The sequence below is a fragment of the Triturus cristatus genome, chromosome 2_1 (assembly GCF_964204655.1).
Source record: "Triturus cristatus chromosome 2_1, aTriCri1.1, whole genome shotgun sequence".
NCBI lineage: Eukaryota > Metazoa > Chordata > Amphibia > Caudata > Salamandridae > Triturus > Triturus cristatus.
This window is the reverse complement of record NC_140581.1, coordinates 968,981,317-969,005,680: the sequence shown is the minus strand read 5'-3', so window position 1 is coordinate 969,005,680 and position 24,364 is coordinate 968,981,317. Positions and strand designations below refer to the sequence as shown.

Here is a 24,364-nt window from a genome sequence, read left to right as displayed (position 1 = left end):
CCGGAAAAAGCTAAAAACATTCCTTTTTCGTTGACTAATCACCCCCGGTGTTACTGTGTTATGAGGTACCTTCTTCTTCTATGTCTAGCGCTTGGACGCCCCTGGGCATCAGCCGCGCTCTATAAAATCCCTTTCAATTCAATTCAATGTCCACGGTGAGCTATCCAGCAGCAGACATTGCACATATATGTTCGCTTCCTGCCCTGACTTGGGCATAATTAAAAGGGATGTTGCTACTATTTTGGAGTCTCACTTGGGACAGAGAATAGATTTAACACCACAGCTAATGTTCTTGGAGTGAGTTGCCCTCAGCTACCGGTTCGGGTCCAGACCTTTCTCTTTATTGCTATGGTAGTATTCAGACTCTGTTTAGCAACTCACTGGCTTGATCCTGTTGCACCTACGGGTCAACAATGGTTAGGGAGATTTCTGGCAGTATATAGGTTAGACCAACAAAAAGGAATACCTGCCAAAATTATTCAAGAAAGGCCCTATGGAGGGTCCTACTATTAATAACCACACACCGTTGCAGACCAGGACAAAAATCAAAAATAATCCAACAATAGTGTTATTTAATCACAATAGTCGATCATATTTATTTTTCTGTATTTTCAACACCATTTTGTCAATTATATATAAATACACCTATTGCAAAACAGCATTCCAGAATTCACATTAATACAATAACTCTGTCCCACACGCCTCATTCAAAAACCGCAATCGTACTATCACACATTCCACAGTGACATCATCCTATATACAACATCACACATTTTTTGTTCATAAAAATAAAAGAACATCAAGATAATAAAACTGCCACATGATGGTTTAATGACAAGTTGACAGTTATCATCCACAGAGTATGGGTAGTGGAATTTCGACTACCCCACAGCCTTAAAAACGCCAACGCGCGTTTCGGTGTTAAGCCCCAGCCGGGGCTACACCTTCATCAGGGCGAGGATGGACAGGTGGTGTGGGACAGACACACCTGATGGTCAGACTCTTTTGGGGAATCGAAAAACAATTTTTCCCCAAACTATTTGGTGGGCTCCAGGAAGGGTTGATAACCTTTGATATATATCTATCAGAGTCCAATATGATCCTGACCCAGGGGTAAAGATCAGAAGAGTCCAGAATGCGGACGAAATAATTAGGACTATCGCGCCAAACAAATATAAAAATAAAAATATATGGCCCAAACCTCATGTATTGCTTCCAGCTACAATGTTTTAAGACCTGGTTTAATCTTTATATAACACCGGAGAAGATCTCTAAATAGGGAGGAGTCACAGGATCAACATGTCCACGGTGAGCTATCCAGCAGCAGACATTGTACATATGTTCGCTTCCTGCCCTGACTTGGGCATAATTAAAAGGGATGTTGGTACTATTTTGGAGTCTCACTTGGGACAGCGAATAGATTTAACACCACAGCTGATTGTTCTTGGAGTGAGTTGCCCTCAGCTACCGGTTCGGGTCCAGACCTTTCTCTTTATTGCTATGGTAGTATTCAGACTCTGTTTAGTAACTCACTGGCTTGATCCTGTTGCACCTACGGGTCAACAATGGTTAGGGAGATTTCTGGCAGTATATAGGTTAGAAACTGCAGTATATGCTAGAAAGGGGCAGAGAACAAGGACAAGGGTGATGGAAATGTGGGCCCTTCTGACCAGATGGTCTGAAGATGACCTAGGTTAAGGTAATGGGTGATAAATATTTGAGTCCAAGTGGTATCTTATTTTGCTTCACTGTTAAGGGTAATTCTTGCAATGATATTGTTTGTTGTTACTTTTTGACACTGTGTCTGTGTTCTTTTTTCTTCTTTTCATGCTAGTGAAAGAACTGATTTTTTTCTTTTTTCTTTAGGACCAGCCTCGGGGGGGCGGGTGGCAGGGGGTGGGTAGGCTCTCTGGGGTAGGGAAGGGGAAGGGGGGAGTAATTTCTCAGATGACCGCTTTATTCATTTGTATTATTATGCTGTTGTATTTTGGTAAAAATCTTCAATAAAGAACTTACAATTTTTTTTTTAAAGAAGTGTGGTGTAAATCACCTTCTAGACTACATTGTATTCTAAAAGTTTACCCTCCAGTGGTCTCTCTTCAGGTCTAATTGCCTCATCCTTAATAAGTGGTGTCTTTACTGAATTGTTGATTTAATTAGCCTGGCAACTGCCATGTACAGATGTTTGAAGACAGCTTCTGATTAGGGCAGCTAAAATACAAGTAGCATGCGTCTGTTTTTGGCCCTTTCATGTGCCACCTGCACACCCATATATGCAGGATACCACTGTCATCAGGAGGAGAGAAGAACTGTAAGGTGGTAGGACATTTACTAGTGGAGGTGAATCCAGTGTTTTCCGGTTTGTTAATGTAGACAAATAATGTATTTAACAATAATTAAAGTTTGTAGAACATTATGGGAAAGAAAAGTTCGTACGACCCATTGCAATTTACACCTCCTTACTTTCTCTAGCTTCCACAGTACCTGTTATTTATAGATTTCTCTCTGAGCTGAGTGATGTCAAAGGAAAAATCTTGAGTTAAGCCAACAACCACATTTTTTGGTTAAAAAGACAAATAAAGCACTTCTCTGGTCACAAGCGCTCTAGTCTGGAGTTTGTGACTGCAAAAATGCTTTTTGAAATGTACTAGACCACTTTTAGGAGTCATTCATTTTGTTCTGACATGTAAAAGGATACGGAATTGCTACATGGAAGATGCTTGCTGTAGGTATCCTTTCCAAATAGGAATTCCTATCCATGCATATCATTGTCTTAAGTCTGAATTAGTGGTCATAAACCACCGAAAAGTTGCAAACCCCAAGTTGGAGTGGCAATCTATTTGGAAAAAGGAAAGGCTCCCCTTGTCATCCCTTCCTCTTTGTGAATGTTAAAAAATAGTTTGTTGGGGAGAGTACAGTGTCCCATGGGACCTGAATTTAAGAAAATGTTTACTTTATTGAATTTCAATCACAGACATGGTGGCCTACTAACCAATGCAGGCCAGCATCCCTGCGTTTGTGGCCAAAAGGACTGAGCCGGAATTTACGACCTACCTAATGAATATTAATTAGGTAGGTAGGTAGGATTGTGACTCAGACCGATTCTGTTTTTTATGAAATGACATAATGGTGCATAGACTGGTTCATAAAAATATTTACTGGTTACTAAATTACCAGCAAATAATACAAGTGGCCCTTGGTGTACTCTCAATAGTCATTCAGCTATTTGGCATTTCTATCAACATAATTATTAAAGGGAGACATATGGAGATGTAGGATAGTGTGAATTTGCCATTGGCTGCAAACTCAGTGCTGTTCAGCACATAAATGTGTGTAGATCGCATTTGTTATTAATATGTTGACATATTCATAGCCCTCTGGGTAAGACTCTTGGTACCACTCACAAACGTCACAACTCCCTGAATTTCATGAGATCTTTTTTTTCAAGAATCAATGCCTGGTAGATTTCTATTGGTACCGATCAAGCTGGGGTTGTATGTATGTTTGTGGTATTTGTATAGCACAGTCCTCGCAGAAAAGGCAGCAGCTGTACAGGATCCAAGGCAAGCATACGAGTAATAGGAGAGGTTGTTGCTTATTGTGCTGCATTGAGATGTAGTGTTCCTTAAAGAGGTAGGTCTTCAACTCTGTTCTGAATTAGAGCAGCATTAAGGTGTCCTTGTTAATACCAAGATGTTGTTCCTGATCCTTGGAGAATAGATAGAAAGGTTCTGCTGCCTTGATTTTTCTTGTTCAAACGTCTTGGTCTCCATATTGATGGTGGCCTGGCTGCGGGTGTGCTGAGAGCCATCAGAGATGGTGAGTTTGTCTGCAAGTTAAGTGGGGATGTTCAGAGGCAGGGATATAAAGTTGATGTTCCAGATCCTTAGTGCATAGATGGAAAAGGGCTGTTGGTTTGTTTTTTCTTTTTTACACTTCTTAGCCTCCAGACTCATCGTGACCTGGCTACAGGTGTGCTGAGTACAATCAGAGATGCTGAGCTTGTCTGCAAGTTAAGCAGGGATGGTGGGAGGTAGGAAGCCAGGGACTCAGAGGCCAAAAACGGTATATTTGAAAATAACCTCATTTTTTTACCAAGCATTGGCATAGCCAATAGGTCTCGCCTTTGGGACCTTATTAGTGTTTAGCCAAGCAACAGTTGATGTTGTTGCGCCAAGGATATTCTACTGCATAACTAAATACTTATAAGGTCCCAAAGGCGAGACCTATTGGCTATGCCAATGCTTATTTACCCTTTTAGCCATGCTGCAGAGCAACTGTACTGCTGTGCACAATGGTAAAAATATAGATAAAGCCAATGGCTCTTGAAGGCGAGAGCAACTGACTGATCAATGAGTGTTTTTATAAGGTGCATAGCTGGGTGTAGTTGAACGTGGAAACATGCAACCAAAACCCCTGTTATCCGAATCATACAATTATTTCTTCATTTATGACCCCCATCCCACCCCTGCAGTCAGCTGTAGGGAATAAAACACACATTTCCAGCCCGGCCGGTGTAAGCTGTTTCTAATTGCGGGGTTTGAGGGTTGTGGGAAGTCACCCAGGAATGGCTTTGTCAAATGAACACCGATGACATATTTATTAGTTCTGCTGCGCCAAGTTCGGTTTTCCGACTGGGGAAGTATAGGCTGGAGGGTAGGTAGAGCAGCCCGCAAAGCAACAGCAAGTGAACACATGTACACACGTATACACATAAAGCACTTGACTAGAACAACATTTCTCACCTGGGTAACAATAAATAATGGGTACGTTGCTAAGCTGAGTCATCATTTAGTTTGCGGTGTGTGTTGTAGGGTGGTCCATGTTATTAATGTTATTGTTTTTATTTTCAGAAAATATTTATGTCTTTCATTATTCACTGCTCAGTGCACATGAATCTTTTAAAACAAACCAGCTTTGTGTCAGCCGTCATAATTAAACCATGGTGACTTTTATTCATGTGCACACTCGCCCCAGGTCCAAAGCGCAAGAAGCGTGCACTGGAAGGGAGCGAGAGGGTGTTTTGCACAGCACTGTTCTGTGAAGCACTTTTTATGTACCCTTCAAGCAGTTTGGTCTGCTTGATTGCACAGCCCATGTGCACATTCCTGTTGCATAGAGCACACGCGCGATTCAAGTGGAACAAATGACACGGATGACATTTCACTCACACCGTCTCTTGATCCATGGGTACCGTACATGCATTCATTTATAGGTCTAGGTATAAACACTGCTATCAGGCTAAATCTGGGGCGTGTAATAGCAAAGTGCAGCACGGAGCGCAGGCCGGGCACTTTATGAGCTGTGCGCGCTCCACTGTGCAGCGTGAGTACACGGCATACGTTGGACAGGCCACTGATAATCACCTGGACTCATCTTTGCTATGGTATTCCTAACGGAACCAATATGTTGTATATTCGGGGGACATTCAAGCTCTCTGTTTCACCTGCTTCAGGTACCTAGAACATTATGCAGCACCCAGAACAGACTGGGTCCTTGGTGCTGGGTACTTGGGCCACGCTACACATGCCGTTCCTCACCCGGACTCATCTTTGCTCTGGCATTCCTAACGGAACTGATGCGTTGTACACACAAGGGAAATTCAATTTCTCTGTGTCACGTGCTGTGCTTACCCAGAGTGCTATGCGGTGCAGAGTGTCGAGGTACATGGAACTCGCTGGACATACCACTGATAACCATCTCCACTTTCCGCACAATAGTATTCTTCACAGTAGCGCTGTGGTGTGTATCTGAGCGCCCATAAAGTGCTCTATGCCCATGCTGCAGCACATCCTGCGCCATCGAGTGCATGTAGGGCTAGGATTTAGTGAGTGTGTATAGCATCACAGAATGTATTATAAGCGCTTTATACAAACATGAGATGTGTTTCATGAACATCAGAGGATCCGTTGTGTGCTTGTACCATGTGGTATTGTGCTGTTCACAGTACTTTGAAATTCAGAGGGTATATCGCCCGTTCCATAAAAATTCTATTCACAATGCTGCAATGCTGCTTTGTGATTGGTTTTGAGTATCCTGGTTTGACGCTCAACCTGGGAATGGGGGCCTGGGCATGTTCTCCATGCAGGCTGTAATGCAGCCTGCATAGAGAACGGGGAAAGTGCCCATGACTGGTTTGGGCAGCCCCAGAGGGCCGACCAAACAGTCATTGCACACTTAGGAGTGGGCAAACCACTTCTCCTCTGCCTTGCGAGCAGAGCAGCCCAGCCCACCCATCCGCCCACAAAGCAGCACAAACATAAAATGATAATAACTGAAAGTTATCATCGTTTTATGGTTCTGCTTCTCGTCTCGACTTGCTTGAAAGTAGTGAGGCGACGCTCCTCCGCCATAGCAGAGGAGCCGCCACTGATACTATGCCTGGAAACCTGAGAACGACACAGATTTCCAAGCCTGCTATTGCAAACGTTTTTGATTTCTGAAAAGTAGTACATTTTTCTCCCATTCAATTAATACTTCTATGGGTGCGGATTTACTACTTTTTTGGTAAGCCATTCATAATATATATTTAACTTTCTAATCCAAAAAAATTAAGAAATTAAAACCTCGAAAAACCAACACATAGCAGACCTTACTCAAGGCTCCCAGACCCAACTACCGAGTCAAGAATGCATTTATTTGGGAGGGTCGCACCCCAAACACCACCCCCACCTGAACCTATTGGTCCCTGACTATGAATTATGAGTGCATAATGTACGCAGTTGTGTGTGTGTGTGGATGCATGTGTGTCATAATTCTTGATGAACATACACTTAGATGTAGCTTAGTGGATATTTACAAACAAGTGAAAATTTAAGCGCATTTTCCGCTCTTTACAGCACATACAAGCTTTAATTATGGTACTGCTGAAAGTGTGGGATTAATCGCCTATGACGTCAGTTTTCACTGACAGGCAGAAGAAACACATTAAAGACTATTATTTACCAGACAAATAAAAGCAAAAATATTTGAAAAATAAAAGACACATATTTCAAATGGCCTAACCTAAAACAAACATATACAACTGTCTGGTTTGGGTTCCCAATTCACAAAATAAATAGCTTCTTTAGTATAATTTACAGTTTTCATTGAATTCACAAGCAAATCCAGGCGCACTTCTGGGAATCTGCAAGTGCCACGGGCTTCCCAGAAGTATTCATTTTTGCAAACATTTACACATTCAGAAATGTAGTAAGTGCATTTTTCTGAATAGATAACACCTCTTCGTTTACACCCCCGTCGTTTTGGGGGATGGTTTCTTTTCTTTGCTTTATTGAAAATAGATGTGCCCCTGACCTTGGGTGTGCCACTAACCTTGATAGAAGTTATTCTCCAACATCTGTCCTGCTGAGGAACTAGCTGCACAGCTTTTGAGAATCCCCACCACTTGTGGGTGTTCACCAACTTCAGCAGCAGTCCCCATCATGGAACGCTGGCAACTCCTGTCAGGAAATTTACCTACATGTAAGAAGTCATAATATTGCTGTAATTTCGCATGTGAGTAAACCTGTTTGTGTGTGCAAATTCATATTTTGTTTTTTCTAACAAATGTTTTTATTGGTATTTTTATACGTACAAACATAAAACATAAAACATATGATCAATCATCGCTTTCCCGGTACTGGGTAGCAGCCCCACATGGTTATGTAGCTGGTATAGTTGGTTAACACAATTTCTGCAAGGTTGCCCCCCTATCTACTGTCCTAGAGTAAGGAGAAGGAGGGAGTGAGGGGGGAAAAAGTGGGAGATCAAGATGGGAAGGAAAGATTCATATTTTGTAAATGATCAAGTTCATTTTGCAATCATAATTGCTGCTGCTTCTGTGCAAACAGCTTTGTGCATCAGACCTATGAGGTGAATCATGGCCAAATACATAATAGTTAGAATATATGCAATACCTGAGATTACATAGCACACTAATTACAGTGATACGCAAGTGGACGCCTGTGGTTCACCGGAAGTCTGCTTAATAGTGGGTATTGAAATAAATATGACATTAAAGTTCCCTAAGAGGTTTTCACACATAAGTTCAGTAAGTGTCCAAGTACATGTATTTGAAAAGACAGAAACACAACCCTGATTCACAGGTTCATGATTGGCAGGTGTATCCTATAACAGCTGTGATTTGCAAACATGGAATCTCACCTCTGTGGTGGGATTTCCATAATCCAAAATGTAGGTGGTCATGCCAGTAAAGGAAGGTGACACACTATACAAGAAATGTTGTGGACGTGGGGATTTACATACCACTTGCAGATACTTTCCAATCTTATAAAACTCCTGCAAACGTACACCTGCCCCGTGTAGATACTGAATTGTACTGTATTGTACTGTATTGTATTACATTGCAGCTGCATTTATATAGAGCTTCAAATCCCCAAATATGGTTGGCCGACGCGGATAAGGATTTTGTGGCCTTATGTGCAGTTTGGGTGGAGATCCTTAGTGGTTAGTTTAAAGGTGATCTGGCAGTCATCTCACTGCACAAACAATTCTCTTTCGAAGTTCTTTTTATTATATATGGCAAAATTATTGAAGAGTTTACATCATTCTAAATTTGTTTGTGAAGTGTTCCTTTACTTTTAGGGCAGTTCATATTCTCCAAACTCATGATTTTGTTCCTTTATTATTCTAATCTTTCTTTTCACTATTTTATTAAAAAGTTCAACATTAGAGGATTTAACTCTTGAATTAGGTATTTTTTATTTCCCATTTAGGGAAACTGTACTTAACAGTGGCTAAAATACATATATAATGCATGCAATGCAAAGTTTTGCTTGAAGGATTACTGATAAACACAGTCTTGCTGCTGGAAACTCTTCACATGGATTTGTAGTTAAAAAACATTCTGGAGGGTGTATGTCCTCCTAAATCGAAAGAAAGGGAGCATGTACAGGATGTAAGGCATTTATATGAGTGATAATGACCTTTTTAATTTTTGTTAGTGCTACTGGGATTGGCTTACAACAAAATGTCTCTTAAGTCTCAACCTTGGAAAAGTACTAGTATGAATTGTGTGCCTTTTCCTACTAACTAGGTATGCCGGTTAACACACACGCTGAGGAAGGCAGTAGGAAACTCAGTGAGTAATGACTGGCTTGTGGAGCATTCATTACTACACCACAAGCCTCAGAGATGTGGGTCGTAGTTTCAATAGATATTGTTGCAAATAATATTCACAAGTGTAATACAACTTAAACAATATGTTTCTTTGTATATTAATGAATTTAATCAGGGGCGTCTCTTTTCTGTTTCCAGGTTTACAGAGACAGAGACATTCACAGAAACCTTTCTTCTAAGAGTAAAGCTACTCGAACCTGACTGCAACATCATAACACTGGGCTCCAAGCCACTGGAGGTTCCTGACTTCTATGGCCTTTCTAATGTGATTGACAAAAATGTGCTGAGTATTCACTACGACAAGACACAAAATCTGGAGTGCACCATCAGACTGACCTCCTTGGAAACATCTGTGCCTGCTCATGGTCACGTTGTCATTGGAGAGCCTGAGAAGCAGGTGCCACGTGGCGATCAACCTCACAGCTTTTATCCTGCATCCAGTAAGACCTGTTTTACTACAATTCTGAGTATTAAAACTGTGTTCCAAATGTTGCAGACAGCACAGGCTGTTTGGATGTACAACTGGAGCATGAATGTAATGTGATGGAAACAAGGTTTGGCAGGTGTATGTATGGCAAGAGTTACTGATAGTCTGCCACATAGCATGACGCGGACTAATATCTATGAAGATACCCGAAAAAGTTTGATAGTCAATGTATATACAGTTCTATTGTCCCTGGTATACTGAGCGATCTCCCAATTTCATTATAAAGCACACTTTCAAACTATGTAATGACAGCAGCTCCAAGAGATAAACACATGTATTAGTCCATAAAACAAATGAAGTTTCAAACGTCCAGAGAGCGCTGCAGTGTTGCAACTGCACAGCAGTTTCAAGTTTGATTCATTATGATATGGAACTCCAAAGGAGGTGCACATAACATGTGACAATAGTGAAATAGCAGTACATAATGCATAATAAAATCAACAATAAAAAGTGCAAAACCTCCAATCTATTACATAAATCACTTAGGGGCATCATTTACTGTCCTTTATAAAGTGACGACATGCATAGCACCACAGAAGATATGCGAGTATGACATACTATAATCATATAAATGCAACCTATGGAAATGAAATCATGCACAGCGCAATGGAACATTTGTAAACATTAAAGGGCCTATTACGATCTTGGTTGTAAACCCTCTATAATGCCTACGACCGAGATCATCAGTTACACTTCCGACTGGCTGATTATAATACAGCCGGTCGTAATTGAAAGCAGCCGGACATTCCGTCTGGCTTCCGATGGGCTCAATGAGCCTGTTGACCAGTTGGAACCGGCCCGCATTCCATATGGGCGGCTTATTTCGCTGTCTGGATTATGATGCACGGATTCCCACAGGCTGTCCATGCTGGGCTTTCCAACATGGAAAACATGCTTGGGGGCCCCTAGAAGGGCCTCCTTTTCCTTGCGACCTCCGGTTGGGGGCCGAGGGGTCACCGTTAATCCCTGCATATTGTGGCAGGCACCTTGAGGTGCCTGCCACGGGGTGAAAAGATTAACACAATCTCCCATTTCTCTATGGGACCATGTGCAGTCGCATTGTAATTAGGTAGTCGGGACCTCCGACCGGAAGTCAGTTGGTCCCGTGTCCGCCACAGTGTCGGTCAGAGGAAACTTCGATTTACAAGAGCCAAAAAATCACTTTATACACTAGATCAACCAGCTCGAGCAAATAATTTATTCCCAACCTCTGGAAGGAGGCAATGTGCACTGTACGGCATAAGGAAAGCAAACACTGCCTATAAAAAAATGGATCAATGCATTCATTTTCAAGCATTTGTAAAGTGACAACGTGCATAGTGCAACATAGGATGTGCAAATATTGCATAATACAATCTTGCAAATGCAACCTTAAACAATAAGAACATATGTACACAACAATAGACTATACCATTATTGTGTGTCTAAAAATATGACCAGAGCAAGCACTTTTTAAGCACAAGCCATCAAAACATTTGAGACATACATTAACATTAATTGCAAAAGAGAACGTTTTTAAATGCCAAATATTGTATTTTTGTAATGTGTTTAGCTCTTTGTGAATCATGAGTGAATCATACTGTACATAGCTTGTACAGCACAGCAAACAGTGGCAGCTGGTGGATTTTGAAAGTGGTGAGGCGAAAAATATCGTACCCTAATCTAATAAGTGGGAGCACAGCGAGCTAGCCCGAACTGCAAAAGGAGGAAGTGGGGGCTTCTCCCCCCGCGAGAAAAGTTTGAAAAAAATGGATTCAAATGGTGGGTTTTACACCACATATTTACTGCAAATTGTTATATATCTGGAGGCAATGACAGAAGAAGCACAATACCAGTGGGGCAGCACACTATGCTAAGTACAGATTTTTAGCTTAACAGTTTTAAGCCACGCTCATAATTGCATCGGCTGCCCCTACGAGAGACCCCACCCAGTTTTTCCATCCCACTTAAAGCCCTGCACACACAGAAGTGTGTGTGTGTGTTTCTTTTGTATATGGAGAGTGACTGAGGCATGGTAGAAACGAAAGGCCGCGCATTTCATGATTTCATTAAAATCATGAATTGCGCGGCCTTTGGTTTCTACCATGCCTCCTTATTGTTCTATGAATGGGTTTGTTTTGTGTGTTTGCGTGCGTTTCACCACGGGTGGAATGTGAGGGTAAGGATTATTTTTCTGTGGCTTTATGATTTGGCGTGTGTGCCTTTGTACTGAAAGAGGGAGAGAGGGTTTCCCCTTGTATATGATCATGTTTTATGTACAGATGTATGTTTTTCTAGCACACATAGATGGCATTCCTAAATCTGCACTTGTGTGGACTGTGGGATTACACTGTGCATGTTTGCCTCAGGATTACGGAATGTATAACTGTAGAGTCCTGGCGAGTACGCCGTGTTCTATACTGCGCAAAATATGAAACACACAAACCTACGCCACAGTAGGTGTCTCCTCAACAATCTCGTCTGCAATGAAACACCCGCCCTACATATAACAACCTGCTCTATCGCATTAAGACCTTCATTGCTTTGGACAGATGGGCGTTGGACAAAAACAGGGTGCACAAAACATCAGCAACTGAAAGAAATAAGACCTGCGGTAACCAGTTAAGCACATCAGTGAGACCACGTCCGAGATTCAGTGGAAATGATGAAAAAATGACACAGACTTGGTTTCCCTGTGAAAAGCGCAATGAAGGAAAGGTGTTTTACTACAGACCTCTCCTGCCTAGGTGTCTTTCAATTCCGAATACACAACATCCTTTCCCTTCAGGAGGACAGAAACGACAGGGAAAATTTGTAGGAAAGAACAGTATGAAGCGTCGCAAAGCTGAAACCGTTACCGTACAACCAGCCTTTACTCGTGTCTATGTCTGTACACAAGAAATACAGTCACCAAAGGTTAAAAGGAGTACCTCCACTATGGGCGGACTGCACCAATCCAACAGTCCAGCAGTGTTTAGTGCTCTGCATGTGAACAAATCAGCAAAAATCATGTATAATGTGTGGCCAGAGACTCGGAGGGATGTGAGTTCCCTGGCAAGGAAGCACAGAGGGTACATCGGAAAATGATGACATGAGGAGCACGGCTGCATGAGGTCTTTCGACCATACACCTAAGCCGACGCTAGAGTTTACCAGTACTTTCGACACTAAGGCTGACAATGAAGAGTATATTTTAAGAGCGACTTACTTTATAATTTGTGCATAGACATGGCCACTCCAATTGCGCGCGGACCCCATTATGCGTCATATTAACTAAACTGTGCAGCAAAGAAAGACAAGTTATTCAAATACATAGGTTTCTTAAGGCCATGCATATTTCTCAGATCCTATTCAAAGTCGCTGCTGGCAAGACGGGCGGGTGTGGTGGGGGAGGTATTAAAATACAAAAACTTACCTTCCTCCGCATCGTGCGCCTCTGTCTCAGCTCCTGCTGCTCCTGGCGCGTTAGGCAGCCTCCCTTCCCTCCCCTAAGCCAATCACAACGCTGCAATGGCAGCGTTGTGATTGGTGCGGCGCAGCGGAGAGCAGCGGAGAACGCCCCAGCCAGGCGCCTGTACGGAGGCCATTTTCTCTATGTAGGTTACATGCAGCCTACACAGAGAAAATGTGGAGTGCGCATGACTGCTTTGATCGGCCCTCGGGCCGACCAAATAGTCAGGGCTCACAACAGTGGGGTAGCCACTCCCCCCCTGCCCTCGAGCAGGACCGAAACCAGGCACTTCTGTGCTCTGGCAGTGTGAGAAGCAGAAACATAAAATGGTAGTATTACCATTTCATGTTTCTGCTTCTCGCAGTGCGATAAAGCAGTGAGGCGACGCCCCCACACCCCAATGGAGGAGCCGCCACTGAGTACATATGAATAGCTAAGGCTGACATGATTACAATTAGTGGTTAATATAATTCAATGGGAGCAGGCCACAGACACACACATTTTCAGAACATTTATTTGGGCATGTTTAATGCTGGAGAAATTACAGAATCTTGAGGCCTTGGTAAGGAGGGGTAGCTAAGGGCCACTTCTGTCCATGGGAGATCATTTTTTTAAAATCAGTCTCAAAGGAGCCGGTATTGGAGTGAGGTAGAGGACAGATCATGAAGTTAGGTAGAGGACGTCAGGCTGAGGTCATGGTATTCAAATGGAGTGGTAGCAATAGAGTAAAGGGTTGGATCCCAGATGGTACAGAAGGGTTATGGAAATGCTGAAGCATTGGGGGGCTAGGATTTAGTGGTAAGGTCTGTGGTACATTAAGGCAATGCTAGGCAATCACCACCAACAAAGGGGTGTCAGTTTGCCTCTAGAGGACTATAATAAGGCATCATTACCAAAAAGCGGGTCAGAATGATGTTACAGCCTAGGGTATCAAGAACCATTGCACAAGCCCCAATTGGAGGGGCTGAATAAGTAATGTGGAAATAAAATTTCTTTGAGAACCAGAGGCAAGATATAAGGAGACTTGAAGCATACATACTATTGCTTCACCTGCTCTTATCCATTTTGTTTGCTGTTTTTTCCCCTGTTGCTATTTCCTTCTTTTCCTTGTCAAGGTACGTATAAGCCTCTTTTAACTGGTTTATACTTTTACCTTATGATATATGTAATTCCCTTTCTTTTGTAAATTATTGATCATTTCTTTAAAATGCTCAAGTTTGGTGTGACTAGGGCAATGAGCAACAATTTGCATCCTTAAGCTTGTAAGTGGAGGTGAACGTTTCATATTTTGCATATGTTGTGGCAACAGCCAGTGACAGTCCTGATGATGTAGTTGGAGACATTCTTTTAGCTGACAAAGTGGAGTACTCAGTTTCAGGATTACGGAATGACTGTGGTTGTGTCCAATGCAATGGTTTTGTGCACAATTTACATTTTGTGCTGTAATGCAGGCGATATATATGATTTCTGTTTGTCCCCAAGGGGGATTATTAGGCAGTGTATGGCCATTCATTGGGAGAAGTTAGAAAGCACCAAGTGATTTGTGACTGAAAGGAGGGGACAAGAGAGAAGACAACATTTAAATTATTGGTTAAATAGGTGGTAGGAGAAGCCATAGGGAGAGATAATGTCACTAGAGGAAGTGATGTAAAACGAAATATATGCAGCCTTAGACTGTGCCCTTGGAATCATTTCTATGAAGATGAGTAGTCTTTGAAGACTTAAAACACTGTGAAAAAGAGTAAGACAAACCTGATAATAAAGAAGACACCATACTGAAGGCACAGCCATTATTACCTATGTCACTTAATAATTTCAAAACAATACTTTATGCCACACTGTCAAAAATGGCTGGGAGATCAAATAGTAACAAGATGGAAGTGAGGCTATTTTGATGGTGGTGATGTTAACATTTGAGATGGGATTGGGGTCATCTTGTGATTGGTGAGTTTAGCCTTCAGTGATGCTAGTTTATTCTCTGGGACGTAGTACTCCAGAATGTACAAATGCATTAAGCTGTATTAATTGGTGGCTCTGTTCAGGAGCAGACACCACACACAGTTATGTCAGCCCAGAGAGGATTTAGTTAGGAATTTAAAAAGCACAAAACACAATTTAATGTGTCCCCCCTTTTATTACAGATTAGACATCGCATCCATGGTGAAATTCATGAAGCTGCTCCTACCTTGAAAAGTCTACTCATCCGGCCCGATTCACAGAATGAACTTAAGACTAAATCCTAAACTTACTACTTTGTGGTATTCACAGAATGCACTTACTACTTTTGGTATTCACAGACTGCACTTACTACTTTTGGTATTCACAGAATGGATTTACGACTACTAACTTTACGTCCGCACTCGGGCCGGAAATTCCGGCCCGGAGGCGGGGCTTCCGGCCCGGAGGCGGGGCTTCCGGGCCGGAGGCGGGGCTTCCGGGCCGGAGGCGGGGCTTCCGGCCCGGAGGTGGGGATTCCGGCCAGTGGCGGAGATTTAGCCATGGCCGAAATCTTCACCTCCGGGCCGGAAGCTCCGCCTCCGGGCCGGAAGCCCCGCCTCCGGGCCGTAAGCTCCGCCTCCGGGCCGGAATTTCCAGCCCGAGTGCGAACGTAAAGTTAGTAGTCGTAAATCCATTCTGTGAATACCAAAAGTAGTAAGTGCAGTCTGTGAATACCAAAAGTAGTAAGTGCATTCTGTGAATACCACAAAGTAGTAAGTTTAGGATTTAGTCTTAAGTTAATTCTGTGAATCGGGCCCTATGTATGTAGCTCCACATAAACCTGGGCATAGGTAGGATCAATCTACTCTCTCAATCCATACTCTGGAAAATATTATGCTAAGTTTGGAGGAGCGCCTAAGATGGGATCAGCTCCCTTCCTGGAACCTTTAGTAGCTAAGTGGTTTTGATTGGTGGAAACCCAGCAAAAATTGAAAGTTACTGTGGTCCTGTGAACACGTCTCATCATCATCTTGGTATTATGTGTCGTTAATGGTTGCCCAGTTGCCATGGTACTGTGTCTCCTATTTTGGTGTTTCCACAAGATGCCTGCTTCACCCTTGCAGTGCGGGCTAGTAACCTTTCTGTGCTTCTATCAGGTGCCGCTTGTTTTATAGTTAATTACCAGTCCTCTTACTATTTGTTGCACAGAAAGACTTCTCTGTAGTAAAAGTGGGACATACAGCTCCTTTCTGAGAGTTAGCTTAAAGTCTCCCACTATCAGATCAGTATATTGATATTAGGTTTGCAATAACCTTATGCTCAAGCTCTAATGGATGCAACGTTCTTCCCCTTCTGTCAACGTGCCCACAAATGACACATATGCTTGAATATGAGGGACAACGGTGTTTGGGGAAAGGGGAATGGGATAAGAGGAAACAGAGACACAGGACTCCACACTCTGCCTTGTCACTTCTGTGGCCAAGGAGGTCTCTATGTTGTAGTGGTTTTCTATAAGATAAAGTAATATCTTAAGTACTTTGTCAATGGAATACAAAATGTAACTATTATTTTGGGTTGATATAGCTTAGTAATATCTTGTATAACCAACTCTATAGGTAACAAGGAATTCCTGAAAACCAAACACAAGGAAACATAAATATATTTTACGTCTGTATGACTGATACTTAAGACTTAAGGAGCACCATTAACATCCTTTGGGTCCCTACTCTTAGTAACATATACACAGGACTGGAAATCTAATACTTTGTACTCAATGTGTATTATTATACATACGTGCAATGTCTTTTTCAGAATCTCTCCCATTCCTCTTATATAAGCATGGAACTCCCGTCTTGAAGTGTACAGAGAATTAACCTAGTCTTTACTGTTCAAAATACACATGCAAGATATAGTTCCAAGTTCATGTTCAATCGCATATGACTTAAGGACACTTCTTTGTTACCCAAAATGTCCATAGTGCAAGTCTTCCTTGACTGCATCAACACTGCAACATGACAGCCTAGCAATGACAGGGAAAGTTGTACCTAATGATCAAAGACGTTTCTCATCTATCTAAACATTAGAGAGTTTGTAGCCTGCTAGGAAACATAGTTCACTGACTGTGCTCCTCCATGCATTGCTTTCTCCATGCATTTGCAGCTGGAATACCGCCAACAACAGCACTCTGTAATGGTTACCAGGCTTCTCCTTGCTGAAAAGCACTCAGCGTGGGTGGCTTCCAGGCACTGCTTCCCCATGCTCAGACCAGACATAACAGCAAGTTGTATTTCCAGACCCACTTCCTGACAAAGGAAAAGAGATAATTTCCATGTAAATGTATTAAGCGTGGAGCTAGAGTTCTTCTTGGGTAGCGTAGGAAGGTAGGATCCTTCTGCATGATTATCCCAATTTTTTGCCATTACTTAGGTACATTCCAGATTGGATACTGGGGTACCCTTATAAGTCCCTAGTATATGGTACTAAGGTACCTAGGGCATAGGTACCCGAGGTCTCCCATGGGCTGAAGCATGCATTATGCCACCAATAAGAGACCATTCAAAATTGAACTACAGGCCTGCCATTGCAGCCTGTGTAAGTTGGTGCTAGCACCACTTACTAAAGCTATAGGTTTCCTATATCTAGGGTCACTGCACTTAAACCCTATAGTCACCCCTATAGCAGACCTTTGCTATCCTGAAGGCAGGGTCCTTGGTTCTAAGTCAGATTGTGCCTACAGCCTACGGAGTCCATTCTCCCTGGTTGTCAGCGAAGCAGCCATATACTATATAGAGGGGCACTGCATAATTACATGATCATCATCTCGAATCTGTCTGCAACAAATCCTATCATGTTTGGTGTCATACATGTTGGAATCATACCTCCCACACCGTAAATGGTGTAGGAGGTATGATTCCAAGCACTGGAAGAGCCCTCAGTTAGGCTCTCCATGTCTCGGTACCAGTCTTCCAGACCCGGACAGCACAAAAGGACATGGGAGTAACCTCCCTTCTATCCGGACCCTCCCCTGGGAGGGTCCCCTGAATCATCCCATCCCTTTCCTTAGGGTACTTAATGGCTTACCTGGGTGTAGGTCCCTAGATTCGTTGTGGGATAAGATTCAGATCAGACACCACTTCCACTTCTACTGTCTGGGCACTCTGGACTTCGCTGTACTTTGTTTGGGCCTGACTTCGTCTCCGTTCCAGTCTGCCGCATCGTCTGTGCCTGTGCATCATACAGGAACCTTCCAAGGCCTGTGAAGCATCAAAGACTCTTGAAGGAATCTCCCTTGAAGTGAAGGAGTCACTCCCCTGCATCAGCAGGCACTGCAACTAAGTCGACCAGTCTGCTGATCCCGAGCTCCTCCGAACGGCTCTGCAACACAGGTGGTGGTTTTCCACAGCTTCCGAGGCTTGCCCTGCCGTCTCGCCAAGTTTGAGGCCAATATCCCTCGTGGGGGCTGCAAGAACCAGAGCCCTGTCCACCACGTCAACTTTTAGTTGCAAAGGCTTGTTGACTTCTCTCCAAGAAGATCTTTGGGCTCCAAATAGCCCCAACCTCGATCATCTCCTTAGACCAGAATCTTCAGCCACTCCGCATTGTGTGCATTGTGGCCTGCATCTTTGGTGAGCTGCTTGAGGTCCTCTCGCAACTCCAGTGCCTCCAGCCTGTCGATCCATTTGAGGGTCACCTTTATTTCTATTGGGCTTTCTATTGGGCTCCCCTGATTGCTCAGGGCCTGCCCTGACTCCCCTGCTTTTGTTGACTCCCATGGTCCTTGCTGGTCCCGACATTGCACCTTCATCGACTTCTGCATGGGTTGCATTTGCCAAGGCTTATTGGTATTCCTGCCGGACACTGACCCCTCTACAATCGACATCCGACGTGGGAAAGCTCATGTACAGTTCCTGGACTTCCTCAGCATCGCCTGGTCCTCACAGCTGCAAAATCAAGGTCCTCTTCAACTCTCCTGGAACACCCGACATAAAGGGCATTTGTCTTCCAAGTCTCCTGGTGACTCCTGAGTGACATAGACTCTGTCCCCTCTGCTTGCAGGTACTTCTCGTCTAGAATCCACCTTCAGATTCCACCGGACACTTTCTCCTCTTCCAGCAGCGGCTCTTTCCTGAAGTCCTCCATTGGAAATGACGGCGGTTTCCGACATGTGTTCTAGGGTATCCATTTGTGGGGTGCTCTCCAACCTTCTGTCTTCCACAAGGTTTCTTCAGGGTTCACTGGGAAGGGTCCTTAATCTTTAAAAATCGAAATGCCACTTACACGTAGACTTGTATGGAGCATGTGGTTGTGTACTCACTCTGCACACGCTCTCCATGGAGCTCTTACTTACTCACCTTGGGTGGTTTCTTGGGTCCCCAGCACTTCTACGCCCTCTCGACATTGTCTTGACTCCAGTCGTGGTTCTTATACCACTTTGATAGTATATGGTGTGGTCCCCCCCTGGGGCCCATTGTGTATTTTGTGCTATTTACTGTGATTTCTTGCAAAATAATGTGTGCATTGTGTATATCTCCGGGTAGGATATATTTGTATGTGTTAGAGAGTATTATATAGTAAATACATATTTTTATAAATACCTTGTGTGGTTATTTTTCACTTAATCTATACTATAAGATTGCGTTCTGGTAAAACAAGCTGCTTTACATTCCTTATGGACTAAGCCTGAAGGCTGCTCTCCACAGCTACTACTTAGAGAGCTTTCTAAGGTTGTCTAAGACCTCTTAAATCACCATAAGGGTTGTCTGGACTGGTGCAAGGTGTCCACTTGCAACTGTAGGTATACATTGACCATCAAAAGTGTATTGTTAACTGGATCTAAAACAAATTTGGCCTCTTTCCTTCATTTTCACATTTTTAAGTACAGCTCCTTTCTTAAATAATCTAACCCTTGAGCGAGAAACACAACAGTGCAAGTGTCTTTTGTGAGTATTTTATTCTTGCAGGGATTTTTTGCCAAATTCACTGCTAAAGAAATGTACACTAGGCTCTGATGATCTCGCCAACCATTCGTAGGCAAGATCATTGAAAAAGCAGTCTATGTACAACTCCAAGATCACATAAATGCTAACCATCTACTGCACAACAACTACCAGTCTGGCTTCAGATGGTGCTGCAGAATAGAAACCACCACCTTACACATTATAGACCATACCCTCTTGACCACAGATAAAGACCCCTGCCTCATAAAATTGATTGACCTTTCAGTTACCTTTGACATAGTCGACCATCCTACCCTCATACACACCCTCATGTTGCAAATGGGATTCACCAGCAATGTCCTTGACTGGTTCTCCTCATAACTTTCCAACCAACACTGTTTTTTAACATGGGCACCTTCAGATCACAAAGAATCCCTATCACATGTGGAGCCCCACCAGGGTTACATACTGTCTCCTTTCATATCCAACCTTTACGTTGAGCAGCTTGGTGCTCTGCGCATAGATCACACCATCAAGATTCAACAATATGTCAATGATACACAACTCTACTTGAAAGTCTCCTCTGCTTCAGAGATCCAAAGACTCAACTACATAAAGCTCAACTCCAGCCAAGTCATGATTCCTTTTACTTGCCGAGAACAATGCCAATGCAGTACAAAACTGGCTAAATGTCATGAATCTTGATGACTTTGGACCCAACATTCACCTAATACCAAATCACTTGGATTCACCCTATACACTAATCTCTCCCTCAAAGAACACATTGCCAAAAACTGAAGGTAGCCTGCTACCAGCTCTCTCTTCTAAACAACGTCAAATCAACTCTTCAAGAAAGCAATTTCAGAACTGCTGCTGAAGATTTAGATGGAATTGGCAAATTCATATCTTTTTTCTGATTAACAAACCATACATTTAATGTAGATAAACGTCTGTACATGAAAGTAACTTTTGTTCTAAAGGCAATGTTTTGAGAGTAGTGAGTCTGAAATGTGCTTATCTTCTTGCGTTAGTTTATTGTTATTTTCAGTGTGATAATTTTCTGTTGCATTGCAGTGCACACTACCAATGAAAAGTGCAAAAAAGGATCATGTTACACTGGTCTGCGGAAGATCCAGACTTCTCTTAAACTCAGCTGTGAAGAGTTTCTGCTCAGTGGATTCCGATATGAGCACCTTGATCCTCCCTCACCTGACATTGATTACATTTCCATCAGGCTGGACTTTACTGACATAAGGAGCAAGACAATACACAAGGTAACACTGAGTGTATTCCTGTTACAACATGCAAATGTTACCACTGCTCATAATCATACCTGAATGAAAGAGAAATTCCACTTGAAATAGCTACTGAATTAATGACTGAATCTAACTTGTAAATGTGCATACATCAGAAATGTATTGGAGCGAGGGACCCTAAGAAATCTCTTTAGAAAAACTCTAAATAATTAAATGAATGGAAAGAGAGATGAGCAGCCTTAGGGACAAAAACAAAATCCAGTAGCACTAATTTCAGGAAAAACAGGGGAAAAAAATAATTTGCAATCTATAATCCAGATCATGTTGTAAATGTATATGGGATGCTCAATTCTTAGAAGTATCTTTATAGTGCTCTACAACCCGAAGTGCTGTACATTTCACATGTTTCTACTTCCCAACTTGGAGTTGTGTGGCGTAGAGTGGAGTGGCATAGAGTATCAAAGAGTGGAGCGACATAAAGTGGGGTAGAGTGGAGTAGTGTGTCATTGATAAGAGTGGAGTAAAGTGGCATAGAGGGAGTTGCATAGAGTACTGTACAGTGGAGTAGTGTCGTAGAGTAGTATAGAGCAGAGTAGACTGCTGTAGAGTGGAGTAGAGTTTAATGGAGTAGAGCATCACAGAGTGAAGTGTAATAGAGTGTAGTGTTGTAGAGAGGAGTAGGGTGGCCTAGAGTGAAGTGGCGTAAAGTACAGTGGTACAAAGTAGATTGTCGTAGAGTGTAGTGGCATTGAGTACATTGGTTCTGAGTAAAGTGGTGTAGACTGTGTTGGCGCAGAGTGCAGTGACGTAGAGTAGAGTACTGCAAAGTGGATTGCAGTTGTGTACAGTTCAAAGGCATAGAGTCGAGTGGCACAGAGTAGAGAAGAGTGGTGTAGAGCATAGTGATGTAGAGTGCAGCAGCATAGAGTAGATTGTTCCAGAGTAGAGTGAAGTGGCATAGCGTGATGTAGAGTGTAGTGCATTGGTGTTGAGTGCACTAGAGTGGCATAGATTGCAGTGGTGCAAAGTAGAGTGGCATTACGTTCAGTGGCAGAGCGTGCAGTCTTGCGGAGTAGAGTCTCGTAGAGTGCAGTGGTATAGAGTTTAGTGGCATAGAGTGCATTAGTGTAGAGTGCCTTGGCGTTGAGCACAGGGGTACAGAGTACAGTGGTGCAGAGTACAGGAGTGCAGAGTAGAGTGTTGCTGAGTAGAGTGGTGCAGAAAGCAGTGGTGCAGAATAGAGCGGCATAGATCGCAGTGACATAAAGTGAATGGTGGAGAGTGGTCTAGCGTGCAGTGGTGTAGCATGCAGTGGCATAGGGTGCAGCGGTGTAGAGTGTTGCAGATAAGAGTATGGTGTTCAGAGTGCAGTGGTGCAGAGTAGTTGGGGTAGAGTGCAGGGCATAGAGTGAATTGATTTTGAGTAAAATGATGTAGAGTACATTGGCGCAGTGGCGTAGAGTAGAGTGGTGCAGAGTAGAGTAGAGCAGAGCTTTGTAGAGTGATGCACTGTAGAGTGAAGTGTAATAGATTGCTGTGCAATTGATTCAGAGTAGACTGAAGCGGTGTGCAGTAGTGCAGGGTAGTGTGAAGTGGCATAGAGTAGTGGCGTAGAGTGCAGTGGCATTGAGCGCATTGTTTCAGAGTAGAGTGGCGTATTGTGGATTGGTGTAGAGTGGAGTCATGCAGAGTATGGAGTAGTCTAGACTGGAGTGGTGTAGAGTGCAGTGGCGAAGAGTGCAGTGGTGCATAGTAGAGTGGGGTAGAGTGCACTGGCATAGAGTAGAGTGGTGTAAGTTAGAGAGACATATAGTGTAGTTTGATAGATTGCAGGGGTGCACAGTAGATAAGAGTGGTATACAATGAGTCGGCATAGAATGTAGTTGCGTAGGGTGTCGTGACGTAGAGTATATTGATGGTAGAGTGCATTGGCATTGAGTGAAGTAAAGTGGCTTAGAGAAGAGTGGTGCATATTAGAGTGAGGTGGCATAGATTGCAGTGGTGTAGAGTTGAGTGGTGCAGAGTTCATTGACAGAGAGTGCAGTGTTGCAAAGTAGAGTGTTATAGAGTGCAGTTGTTTATAGTCGATTGGCATAGAGTACAGTGGCATTGGTTTTGAGTAAGTGGTGTAAAGTGCATTGGCGTAGACTGCAGTGATGTAGAGTGCAGTAGGGTAGAGTGTAGCAGTTTAGAATAGAGTGGAGTGGAGTGAAGTGAAGTGTTGCAGCGTAGATTGCAGTGGCGTAGAGTGGAATGGTGCAGAATGGAGGAATGTAGAGTGTAGTGGCGTACAGTGCATTGATGTAGAGTGCAGTTGATTGGTGTAGAGTAGATTGGTGCCGAGTAGAGTGCAGTGGCATAGAGTGCAGTGGTACAGAGTAGAGTGGCATAGAGTTTGATGGCGGAGTGTGCAGTGTTACAGAGTAAAATGGCTTAAAGTGAAGTGACGTTGAGTGGAGTGGTGCAGAGTAAAGTGGAGTGGTGCAGGGTAGAGAGCAGTGGTGTAGAATGGAGTGATGCAGAGTAGAGTGGCATGGAGTGCAGTGGTATAGAGTGCATTGCAGTAGAGTGGCATAGAGTACAGTGGGGGCAGAGTAAAGTGCAGTGACATAGAGGTCAGTGGCAGAGAGTGCAGTGTTGCAAAGCAGAGTGTTATAGAGTGCAGTTGTCTAGAGTATATTGGCATAGAGTGCAGTGGCATTGGTTTTGAGTAAGTGGTGTAAAGTGCATTGGTGAAGAGTGCAGTGATGTAGAGTGCAGTAGGGTAGAGTGTAGCAGTTTAGAATAGAGTGGTGTGGAGTGGAGTGAAGTGAAGTGACGCAGCGTAAATTGCAGTGGCGTAGAGTGAAATGGTGCAGAATGGAGCAATGTAGAGTGTAGTGTTATACAGTGCATTGATGTAGAGTGCAGTGAAGCGGCGTAGAGTAGATTGGTGCACAGTAGAGTGCATCTGCATAGAGTGCAGTTGTACAGAGTAGAGTGGCATAGAGTTCGATGGCAAAGTGTGCAGTGTTACAGAGTAGAATGGCTTGAAGTGAAGTGACATAGAGTGGAGTGATGCAGAGTAAAGTGGAGTGGTGCCGGGTAGAGTGCAGTGGTGTAGAGTGGAGTGATGCAGAGTAGAGTGGCATAGAGTGCAGTGGGGGAAGAGTAGAGTGCAGTGACATAGAGGTCAGTGGCAGAGAGTACAGTGTTGC

General features: G+C 43.3%; 1 protein-coding gene across 1 annotated transcript in view; it reads left to right on the top strand.

Annotated features, from left to right (window-relative positions):
• The window catches only part of FREM1 (FRAS1 related extracellular matrix 1), a 578,635-nt gene that overhangs the window by 201,278 nt on the left and 352,993 nt on the right, over positions 1-24,364 (top strand). The window contains exons 4-5 of the mRNA XM_085633804.1: positions 9,259-9,560; positions 20,986-21,185. Of these exons, the coding sequence (XP_085489930.1) occupies positions 9,259-9,560; positions 20,986-21,185 (502 nt within the window). The remainder of the gene's footprint in view (positions 1-9,258; positions 9,561-20,985; positions 21,186-24,364) is intronic.